General features: G+C 43.1%; 1 protein-coding gene across 1 annotated transcript in view; it reads right to left on the bottom strand.

Moving 5' to 3' along the window:
* Window positions 1–1,671: 1,671 nt before the first annotated feature.
* Window positions 1,672–12,408, bottom strand: part of NTRK1 (neurotrophic receptor tyrosine kinase 1) — a 351,958-nt gene continuing 341,221 nt past the window's right edge. Inside the window, exon 17 of the mRNA XM_085637927.1 lies at window positions 1,672–3,297. Coding sequence (XP_085494053.1) covers window positions 3,112–3,297 — 186 coding nt within the window. The 3' untranslated portion in view covers window positions 1,672–3,111. The remainder of the gene's footprint in view (window positions 3,298–12,408) is intronic.

Below are 12,408 nucleotides of genomic sequence, written 5' to 3' on the forward strand. Positions count from 1 at the left end.
ATGCGTTTTAAGCCATGCACCCTGCACTTCTCATCTAGTTTGAATTGAGAACAAGTTTTCAGCACACATCCACTCACCTTCTTGCATTAAATAGTATTGGTATGCATACAGTTGAATGATACACGATCAGGCATGTGTACCCACTTATAGAGTGAAGTGACTGGAGAATCAAGCAGTTGTTCGACCAACAATCTGTTGTGGTAATATGGACAACTTTTATTGCTAGCTTGTGAACTGTACAGCACTTCAAAAACCTAGTCAGGAAATGGCTTACAACACAGCCAAGCAAACATCACCTCAGTAATTTTCAAGTAGTGGAAAGAGTATAATTGAACATAATGAATAACTCGAAGCAAAGTTAAGGAGGTTGCCTGAACGTGACTCGAAAGTTAGGTGGAGACACATGAAAATACATGAAATTACATAATGGAGATGGGGGTATAATGAGTTTCTCCTACTGCAGGCAAGACATGCTTTCCTGAAACATTCAGTGGGCCATGCGCACTTTCACTTTCCAAGCAGCCTGGGACAATGGCGGACGCTTCTTTGAAATGAAATAGGTCTCGCATTTACAAGAGTTTGAGCTATTGACATTGGAAATGATTATGGTTTTACCTATGTGCTAATTATCAAAACAGATAAATACAAGGCATTGTCATTTACAATGCCAATAGTTTAAACTCTGGTAAATGCGAGACCTATTGCCTTGCAAATAATTGTTTTTTATACTGTGCAGGCTCAACATTATAAAGTTTGAAGACCACTGCCTTAAAACCTAGTATAAGAAATAAGAAATGTTTGCTTGCATTTGTGGTTCAAAAACCCACTCACATCATTACCCCTAGCGGCCATCTTGCTTTTTGGCAATAATATCCCAGTGACACTTCAAACGGTCATCCACAGGCTTACTGCCAGGAACAAAAACTGGTTTTGGCAATCAGTTGTGGCCGACATGGCTCATGGGTGGGGGTGGGGGACAGTCGCAGGGGTGTTAGGAGGTCACGATTGCGGGAGGGAGAACAATTTTTTTTAAACACACTTACCTTGCCACCGCCGGGTCCCGCATATGGGCTCCTGCTCTCCTGCCTTCAACGTCAGGAACAGGATGCAGGCAGCCAGGCTCCCTTCACTAAGCCAATCACAATGCTGTCGCTGGAGGGGTGGACATGTCCTCCATGCAGGCTGAAGTGGGAAAGTGCACAAGACTGGTTGGGGTGGCCCGAGTGGGCCAACTAAAGAGTCATTGCGCACTTAAGAGTGGGCAAACCACTCCTACCCGACCCTGCTCAGTTAGCAGAGCAGCCCCGCCCACCCGCCTAGGAAACATAAAATAATAATAACTGAAAGTGATTATAATTTTATGTTTCGTCTTCTAGCACTGCGTGAAAGCAGTGGGGCGACGGTCCGCTGGCATAGCGAAGGAGCTGCCACTGCAGATAATGCTATAAAACAACAAATGGGATGGTCATGGTGGACGATGCTTGAACGCCGTAAACCAAGTGTAACCAGAGGTCAACGTAAACATGAATCTAACAGTTACAGTACCGCCATCCGCAAAACTAAGATGACAAATGTTGTCTTTTTATCGCCCTGTACTGTCACCCCAGCGTTATAAAACAGGTATGCTACCATGCAGGGATCATGCTGAGATTAAAGACAAACCGTGGAGCCAACATTTTTTATTATTAATCTTTTCAAGAGCCCTTAGATACTAAACAGCTCAAGAACCAAAGTACAAACAATCTTAATTTGAAAGACGCGAGCGCAAAGTGACAGCATGTTTAGTCCACTTCCAACAGATTCTGATATATGAGTTTGCATTATTAATTTGTCAGCGTTGATTGTGTTTAGCTTGAGTGCAGGAGATGTAACTGGCAGCGTTCAGTTATCCCAGAGGCCATTCATGTGCCAAAAACTGATGCACTCCTAAAAGCAGTTTGCGGAAATGCATTGTCAACTTTAACGTGGACTGTTCCAGTGTGCTACCTCAACACACCATCTACTTTGATGGTGGTATGTTATCAGTTCATGGTGGCAAAGAATCCAGAGGTTTCCAGTAGCAGAAAAAGCCCTACCAATATTGTGTGGCAGACAACAGTATAATGTGCCTTCATGCTTTGTAATGCAATGGATGTTAACTCAAGCTATGGAATGTAAATCAGCTCTTGCTGAGATTGCATTGGTATTTATGGCTCCATTTTCTGGATAAGAGGAAATTCCTCAATTGAGATATCCTTAGAAATAACAGTGAGTGAACCTTCAGTTACCGCGACAAAAGAGATGGAGCGTACATGGACAATGAGGAATCTCTGTCCGCAAACTCAGTCCAACAGTGCTTGTAACAAGACTCAGCATTGGTCATGGCGAATATATACGCCACCACAAATCATACTGAAATGGAATTGCCTTGAATGTATCTATTCTGAATTCTACCACAGAAAGCACTTGGTTCTACTTTACCCCTCGCATAATAAATTATAAGTGATACATAACATAATTCTTAATAAATTATTTACAAAAGTAATACTGGGTCAATTATATTACATAGTGATCTTAGGCCATAAAACCATGGACACATTTATGCTGTGCATTTAAGTTCTATTGTTCACAAGTTCTTTGAGTAGCTTTGAAAAGAGAACTATTTCCACCTATTCTGCTTGTTCTTCCGGCACTCTGGCTGGGGCAGGGACTTGGGTAAGGTGCCACATGTCCAGATGAGGTACACCACAGTGGTACAAGTAATAGCAGCACAGACTTTGAGAGCAAGCAAGGATGGAGAATGCAGATGTAGGAGTTTCATTTTCACCTCTTCCCAGCGCAACAGCAGTGTATGAGGGAATGTTTCCAGGATCAGTAGGGTCAGACAACATCTGTTCTCTATTCACTTTGGTCTAGGTTTGATTAGTGTAGCATAGAATACTGACTCAAGAGTGGGATTTTATGTCATATTCTTTCATCAATTCCAAACTTCCATGTGATCTTTAAGTCACAATCTTTCCCCTGCTTGACAAGGACATAATATGATCCTATTGTATGGGATGGAAGAGGGCCATTGCTTCCAATAATCTCATCTAGTAGGCTTGTGGTTTCCTTTTGACTGCTCCATTCATATTACTGCAGGATGTCCAGGTACACAGGAGGAGCCTTGACAAGTGCCTGAAGTCGGCTGTGGATTTCCTTGATATTCAGTCTCTGCTGGGGCTCCCTCTGCCAGCATCCTTCCATGACGTCATACACCTCACTTGGGCAGGTACGAGGCCTCTCAAGCTCACGGCCCTGGGTAATGCATTCGATAGCCTGCCAAAACAAACATAAACCTTAAGCATCTGTGAATCAACCACTGCTCACTTGAAACTGTTCTCTTACTAGACAATGACACTACTTACAAAACATTCTTCCAACATAGAAAAATTTGAATTAATTTCTCATCTCTATCATCCCTCTCTTGTCCGTACATTCACCAAAAGTAGTCTAACTTTTCACCGGACCACCCTTTGCAAAGTACTCTGGGTAATTAACTTATTACAGGGTTTTTGTCATACAATTTCCAAGAATAGACAAACTGACAAACCTAGGTGCTGTTGAGGACTTTGGTGTATTATTTTGATTTGGTACACTTCTTATTTTTTAAAGCTGTCATGAAGCCATGTTTCTCTTTTTACACCCACATTTTCCCAAGTCAATATTAATAATTTAAGATACCAAGATAATACACACCACATGTTTTATTTTTATTTACGTCGAAAAACCATTAGAATTTCCTGTGATTTCTAATTTCAAAGTCTATTTTATGTTAAACTCCAGCACTACCATCACACAAATTGCAAAGCTTACTTAGGGATTTAAACAAGTTCATATATTGTTTCTAAAATGTATTGGCATCGTTTTAGAAGTTTTAAACAAGTTTAAGTTGAACACACAATTCTAACTTCTTAAATGATGCTATGTGACTTTCAGTACCAGTTAATACTCACTATGAATGTGTTCCAATGTTATGTAGGGTATTTAGAATTCCTTTTTAATACAAATATTCACACTTTTCTGATACACACGAATGGTCTTTAATCCTTACAGTACCAACTGCAACATGTATAAATGTTGAGCAGTTCCCCAAATGTTTTTTTAATTATCTCTGTATTCCAGCTTTTAGTTCTTTGCATTTTTTTACCACAATCTAGCTTTTTTGCAGTTCTTACATATTCTAGAATTTTTGAACCTGCATACATATAATCAAATCTTCGAAACTAATTCCTAGTTATAAATTCAATTTTTAAAAAACTGTCAGAAAATAAATGATCAAACTTTCAATACCAGCTACTTGGAAAAACTCCCAAATATTTTTTCAACAATTTAAAGTTTGAAATAATCTCAACCATCTGGCTAGGGCTTTAATGTAGTAATTCAAATTTGAAAAAAAAGTGATTTTTAAACTTATTCTAGGAGCTACTTAAGTAATAAGCCCTGCTTTTTTCTAATACTCTAACAATATTATTCAAGTAATTCAATTTTTTTAAATAAAATAAGATCTTTGATTTTCTAAGAAGACCGAAACACTTTTCAACTAATTTCAACTTTAAGAAAATAATACTTGTATTCTTGTAGTTGTTTAAATCTAAAAATCTAAAATGATTTTAAACTCACTAGTTCCTCGATATAACAGCTCAAATAATTTATGGCTCCAATTGCATTATGTGAAAGGGCAGAATTTACATTACAGTTTTGCTAATTTATTTAGGTCAAAATAAAACAGATATTTAAATTCCTTTAAAAATTCTGAAAATGAAATATTGATGAAAAGAAATACATTTTGCGTGACAATGTGTCAAAGCTCAAGGAAAAATTCCCCCAACATTTCCCACTGAAAGGGTTTGGTGAAAAATATTTCATTTTTTATGGTTGTATTCCAACAATGTAAAACATTCTGAAAAAAAAGAATAGCATCCATTTGTAAGATACGCATATCTATTAGCAGAATGATCAATTGTTGCTGGTCCTTGGAGTTTAGCTGCCAGCAAACAGAGTAAGGTTTGCATGCGCTTGAAAGTAAACCTGTTTAGGGAAGGCACCACTGTTCAACAACATAAAAAATGACCTCTAGCTGATTTTAACCCACCCCCTTCTAATAAGTAGATGTTATCATGAGCATTAGGGATGTCCTAGTTATACCAATGATAGATCATTGTAGAAAAGTGCCCTTTTTGTACGGTCACCCCCACAATGCTGATGGTTATAACTCTGAAAGTGCACCGGACTCTGTTGCCCAGGCTCTAGTGACAGTGCTGTCTCCCGAAAACTGATACATGTGTACTGGAAACTCCAATTGGCAAGGACTTTAACCCCCCTACCTTATAAGTGAATGAATGATTATAAAGCACGTGGCTGCTCTGAGGAGTATCCGGGCACTAGAGGAAGAAGCCCATAGTGCGCACCTGGAAACCAAGACCTTACAGCCCCACAGAGAAGAGTCAAGTTTTGAGTTTTCTGTGGAATGTGGTCTCAAGGAGGATCTGACACAAATTGCGAAGAAGCTCATTCCAGGCTTTGGAATCAAGAAAAGAGAAGGCGTTACCGCCCCTTTGGCAATGCTTAAAGCGAGGGATCGACAGAAGCAAAGCAAAGGCAGAACGGTGCGCTCTGGATGGGAGGCACTGGACAAATCTCTTTGCCAGATAGTCAGTGCTTGGCAGGTACACTTCCCTGTGAATGAGAACCAGGGCTTAAAATCCGTTTTTTGACAGGCAGCTAATGAAGGGCTTTCAAGGTAGAAGAGATCAAAGAACACCCAGGCAAATGCAGTAGAAGCCTGGCTGTCTTATTTTGGACCACCTGCAGGCAGTTTACCAGAGTCTCTGCAACTCCTAAGTAGAGAGTGTAAGTGTAGTCCAAGCACGAGGTGATCAGTGTATAGATCACAATGCTCCTCAACTCCAGAGGGAGGAGGGGATGGACTTTCTTCAGAGTGCGGCTCATCAAGAAGCACTGGTCCACTGCTGCAGAGATCCGAGGCTGCTTGTCCAGCTTCACCCCTACGTTTTTAACCTCCAATGATGGAAGGGGCGGGGCCGGCAATGCAGGGGGCCAGAGATCTTCCTACCAGTTTGACACATGTGACAATCCATGAGTCCCTGGTAAACGATACCAGTGGTACCCAGGGTATGGAGGTTAAAGGGGTCACCAAGGCCTGAAGCGCTGTTTGTGCCGACCTGAGTGACCCAGGTAAACAGATGACAGTAGTCCTGCCATTGCAGACTGCAGCAGTGCAGACTGCTCCAACTCAACTTTGCCCTCACCATGTGTGGCAAGGTCAAAGCACTATCTTAATATATACCAGTCACCCCTAAGGAAGGCCTCCAAACAGCTCCAAATCAACTTTGCCCTCACCAGGTGTGGCAAGGTGAAACACTATTTTTAATATATACCAGCCACCCCTAAGGAAGGTCTCCTGAGCCCATGAGGAAGGGTGCATTATCTTAAAGGTGAAGACACATAAGTGCAAGCTTATATGTTCCAACAGTAGCCTCTTTCCATTAAGGGCTACAGGAAGTGAACAGCAGTTCATGGGATAGTATGGGCTGGCACACATTCACCCGAGGTTGCGAGCTCCATTATGGTGCTGCCAAAATATGCCAGCTTTGGTATCAAACAACTTGCCTCATTAACCCTGACATGATTCATTTGTCAGAGTTGGTGTGGCATGTACCCAGATGGCTATCTTAGAGATTATCCATCTGGTTGCCCCAGTCTTTCCTGTGCCCTGGCTGTCAGCCCGCAGCTGCTGCTGACAAGAAAATAATCTAACCCCCTGTCAGGATATGTGAACTCTCCCAGGAGTCAGAAACAATGGCCTGGATGGGAAAGAGGTGACCCCTCCCTCCCTGTCAGGATGGCTAGTGAATAGGCACATCAAGGCAGTGAGCTTCAACACTTACCTCTGATATGCATCGAAGCTGCCTCCCAAAGGAGGAAACAGCCCTCCCACTGCTCCCAGGCACATTTGCATCTGGGTAGGTGGAAAAATAGGTAGTCAGGAGGTGTACACCCCATAAGGCTTGCCACACCGCTGGGGTGGGCTACATGGTCTGTAAATCTACAGAAGGTATCTAACATTTTTAAAAATGGCAGAATAGAGGGTTCTGGGTAGAAAAGGTGTCACAAATGCCAGCTGTGGGCATCTCAAGGGCGGATTTGCCGCTGGGTCTAGTAGCTCATTAGCTACGTGCATCCATACCCCTAACACCCCATAACCTAATAGTTAAGAGGCTCCCCTGGCACCAGAACCTCAGTTCTGGTGCAAATTGCAACAGAGCACAAAGAAGAGACCTGAGTCTGCGACAACAGGACCTGCACAAAGCAATAGCGTGATACTTTGCACCTGTGGCAACCATTCTGATACTGCACAACCGCGACTTGATCCAGACAGAGAGACCACTTTGAGATCCAAAGGCAACTCCAGACTGCCTTGTGCTAGTGGCATTAGTCCCCTGCAGTACACAGGTAAGAACAATATACCAGAACTAAAGAATCGCTGGCCTTTGGGCCCTCCAAAGGATGCTCAAAAGTAGATGCTCCAGAGGACTGTGAACAATGCAGTCCTGACCTCCAGCAAGTTTCAGGCAGCTACCGTTTCCCCACAGACCTCTGGATGGATAACTTCTTGCTACCCTTACCGCTGCCAAGGCTTGTTGGTGGCCAATCTGGCAACCACTACCTTCATCACCAAAGACATCAAGGGCAACTCTGCATCTGGGTCCCTCAAGCCAGGTACCTTATTCCCCAGTGGGCTCCACGCAGCTCGACTTACAAGTGACCGTGGTTACTAGTGCTTTTCACCATTGACCACAAAACTAAAGTTTTGCAGAATTGATTTGCACTAATTTATATTTCCTTCTAAAATCCATAATTACAGCTATACTTATCTGATTCAGTTTGTTATGGTGCCTACATTTATATAAAAATCTACCTTGTTTTAATAAATTGATGTTGGATTTCTTTAGAGTTGTGTCAATTACTTATCCTCCATGTTGGTACTCTGAAATGCTTTTTACATGTTCTTCTAGTAAAGCCTGACTGCTCTTTGCCACACTACCAGGACCGAGCTGAGGATTTATTATTTTGAATCCAAGAACCATCTTTGAGGTATTGTGAGAGTATTGCATAGTGAGCCCTAGTCAGCCTCACTACATAATACTCCACTTTCCGACAATCATGTACAGTGGGCTCTCAAAGAGGCTCATTGCCAGACTGCAATGATTCCAAAGCCATGTTGCCAAAGTTTGTTGCACCTGAGGAAGGAGTAGATTGGCTGTGAAGTAGATTTTCAGATCAAGTTTAGCCTTTTTATGCCACCTCAAGAATATGATGTAAAAGGCCAAGATTCCATGGAAGATCCACCCGACATTACATGCCTAACTGAATCCTGCAGTTTTCATTGTTGCCTCTAACTACCAAAATAGTGTTCAATCAGAATTAAACATGGAGTGTGAGTTTTCCAGGTGCGAAGGTCCCAATTTTTGAAGGGCCTTGAATCCAAGCCTAATGGTAGTGCAAAATAATGTACATTCCAGGAAGAGGCTGGGAACATAATCACTTTGAATTGCCTTCAAATAAATGTCTTATTCCCAGTGACTGTGCTGGAAAACTTTGCGATCGGTCTGTTTTCATTTTACCCTTTACTTTCCCAGCCACACACTTTGTCACATCTACAGCACTCTGAAGAAGCCAAAGGGAAAGAGTTACTTTGTGCAAAACTACAAAATAATAAATGCTTGACATACCTGTCTTTGGAACTTGCCACTTGTTCACTAGTAGGAGCCACACTGCTCGAAAACATGTTGGTGCTTAAACCATGGAGGGTCCCCACTACTGAGGCTAAGGCACCAAACAATTTAACCACTAAGGGGCTGGGTATGATCTCGCAAGGAAGGCCTCCAGACGGGGTCTGCAATGAGAAAATCAAATTCAGAGCCTATGTTCCCGACCGAATCTTCCCCCGCTTTCCGAACGACCAAGTACGATGCGAAGATCTCGTGTGCATCGACCGAATCGTTTCGGAACTCGATCCTGTCAGTCTGACTTGTTCGCACCTAATCGTGCCACGTAATGGAGACAGCTTCTGAACGAGCAAGTATGATGCACGATTCGGAAAGCCATATCGACTCGGTCTCAGCGAGACAAAATGGCTGCGGGAATCAGACTTTGGTGTGCTAAAGCGTGCCCAGCTTCACCTGGGGCCCTCCGAATCGGTCTTGTGGGGGTACCCATGGGTCCCCCCTCTCCATGCATGCACAGTGTGGTGGGCACCATAGGGTGCCCGCCACAGAGTGTTCGCTTATCCCCATCCACCCCTTTTTGCTATGGCAGCCTGTGTACGCGTTCAGTATACAGGCTCCCATGAATTTCAATGGGAGTCTGAGCGAACCAAGTCCGTCACATTACGGGTGCATCGGAATCGGTCGCTTGGAATTTAGAGCTTTTAAATATTTGCACATTCTAGAATACATATTGCAAGAGCCAGAGCAGGTGGCTCACAGCATGAATATGTCAGAGGAGATACCACTACAAATGCAGTGATATCTCTTTCAGAAAATCTGTATTTTGGGTGCCAAAGATCTCAATTGGTGAACTCTCAACAAGATCACTCATGTCTCCTGATGTGGAAAATGGTGCTGTATTAACCAAAGCAAGACTACAACACCCAGAATGTGTTAGGTGATCACAGGAAATGTTAGGGCTAGACCCAGTGCCCATTAGGACCCAGAAGGAGGTGGTCACTCGAGCAGCCATGCTCCGACCAACAATATATGTTCTTCCCGAATGCACACTCGAATGCACCAGCCTATAGAAAGAATGTATTGAGCTTTAGGGGTACATTTTGCTGCACCCAATGTCCAGTAACTGATTGCCTCAGTTAGAGAAGTGTGAAAAATGTTATTCACCAAAAATTGATGAGTGACCCTTTTGCTGTGCTCTGTTTCCCCCTTCCCTATCAGTTGTGGGAATATAGATTTCCCTATGGCATTTCAATGCCAACTCTGTCATTGGAAAACACATTGAGCAGGACTGATGCAGATGGGAATGGTGTGTGTACATTAATGCAAAGTTTACTTGCACTTTAGGTTTCATAGGATCCAAATGCATGCACGGAGAGGATGCAATATGCAATAGGTAATAATGATACAGTACTAGCCTTTCTTGATGTGGCCAAATCAACAGACATACCAAGCCCCTAACACCCTCTTACCCATAACTGCACTTACATATGAAGAAGTGATTTTGAGTCTGGCCCGTAGGAGGGAGAATTGTCTGAGGTCCGCCAAAAGCAGTCCTTCTCGAATATTTACATAATGCGGAGACAGTCCACAGCGGGTGACTTCAATATCGCTACTGCTACGGGAAGGGCAATGATAAACAACATGCAAAAGGATGGGTGAATGGAATGAGGTCTAAAGTGTGACCTAATGCATCCCTAAGGGTTTCATGGGAACCAGGGAAGCAGTTTCAATGTCCGGCTTTGGGCTGATTCCCTGCAGGTTACTACTACAAAGAACTGATCATAACAGGACTTCAGCATGGGAGACATGTAGAAAATGGCTGGCCAGACTTTTCTATCTCATTTATGAATATCTTCGCATTCCAAACTTCCAGGGACTGGCAGTGGGAGAACATTAATTAGACCCATGATACTTCATGGATAAAGTATGAAGCAATTATCAAACTCTTATGAGAGCCAACCCTTCACTCTAAACAACTGACATTTGTTCATCTTGCTGTAACCTTTACGAAGCAGGGAACGTCCATGGTATGGATGCAGGCCACGCCTCAGAACTTGATGCTGTCCAATGAGGCTTGGTGACGCGTTCATAACAGAGTAGAGTGTTATCGCCAGCTTAGACGTCTGGGAAGTTCTCAGACTGTACATCGCTTAGAGGCTGGGGAGTTCAGAGGATAAGCAATGCAAAGAAGCCTGATTTCATTAATAGTGATTCTGAAAACCGTAATCCTACCCGTGATAAATAAGAGATACTAAAATGTCCGCAGGGGTATGACAGAATACACTGACGCAATGTGATTTGGATTTTACAAACATCATGGCGGCTTGTGAAGATCAACATTGCTGAAAATTGCTGATCTATCTTGATACAGTTGCATCTGAATTTATCATACTTTTCTCTCTGTTAAGGCAAATAAGATTCTCTGCATTTTTTTTTATTTGAATAAAGTAGAAAAAAACAATTTAAACTAGTATTGGCAAAGCAAATATATCTGGTTTTGACTGCAAAACATTTGATTTTTGCAACTGCTTGTTTCGTTTTTTGGTGGTTTTTGGAAAACTTTATTGTTCTGAAGAAGCTGGGCCTTGACCTATATAGAAAACATTGACTAAAATCAAAAATGTTTTTTGGTCTCAAAAAGCACACACCAGTTTGGATGCAGATATGCTGCTTTTGAGCATGCCCCCTTCTCACACCTCTGAGGGTTGGAGCCTTTATGGCTCTTGATATGAGTTCATTTCTGTTGTATCCAGGGGACAATGTATCTGGAAAAAGAACTTGAATTTTCAAACCTTTAGGTTTGTAGGTGTTAGCTACTTAGGTTGGCATTTCCACCACGGAACACCCAACACTCACCCAGGGCAGCAGATTTGCTCACGTAAAATTACACTACACTGGTGTCGTTATTGTAATTATCTGGGGGGAGTGAATTTACACTTTATAACATCTCAACTTCATGTAATTGTTTTTAAACTTCACTAAATGTATTACATTTGGGGAAATCGCACATGGGGGTGTATCATACAATACTCTGCCAGGGTGTTGTTTGTGCCTGGTTTCGCTCGTGAAAGGAATTCATGCTTAGGTTTGAAAATGACGCTTCTTTGCATGAAAGCGTGTTGGGCGTCTGCGGTTTCCAACATATTATGTCCCCATTGAGGAGACAACAAGTAGGGTGATGGTCCACGCTGCGCTTGTACCAACGTTCAAATCAAAACTGTTTTGAGAGTGAAACCTCATCAGGGGTTGCGCCACTGGCATAACGAACTTGAGGGGGCCTCCCTGCAAGGCACGTGGAGGGGCCCTCTCTGGGCTCAATCAGGAGCTCTGCAGCCAGAGTGCTGTGCTAAGGGGGCCCCCTGGAGCTTGCCCCCCCCCGCACTGCGGGGGCTGCGGGGGCTGCTGGGTCCTGTGTTACGCCCCAGGGTTGCGCAACCACCCATGGCGCAGCAGGTGCAGATGCACTGGGGCAAGAGCCCCGAGGGGGCTCACTGGACCCCGATATTTGCAGAATAGTACTACACTAGCAAAAGTCACAGGGGCCATTTTCTTTGCTTGCACCAGGCCCATGGCTTCCTTGCTATGCTACTATTGGCTGATCATCCACGCCATTGACGTCACTTTGCGTCGCGCGAGC

The sequence above is a fragment of the Triturus cristatus genome, chromosome 12 (assembly GCF_964204655.1).
Source record: "Triturus cristatus chromosome 12, aTriCri1.1, whole genome shotgun sequence".
In the NCBI taxonomy this organism is placed as follows: Eukaryota; Metazoa; Chordata; class Amphibia; order Caudata; family Salamandridae; genus Triturus; species Triturus cristatus.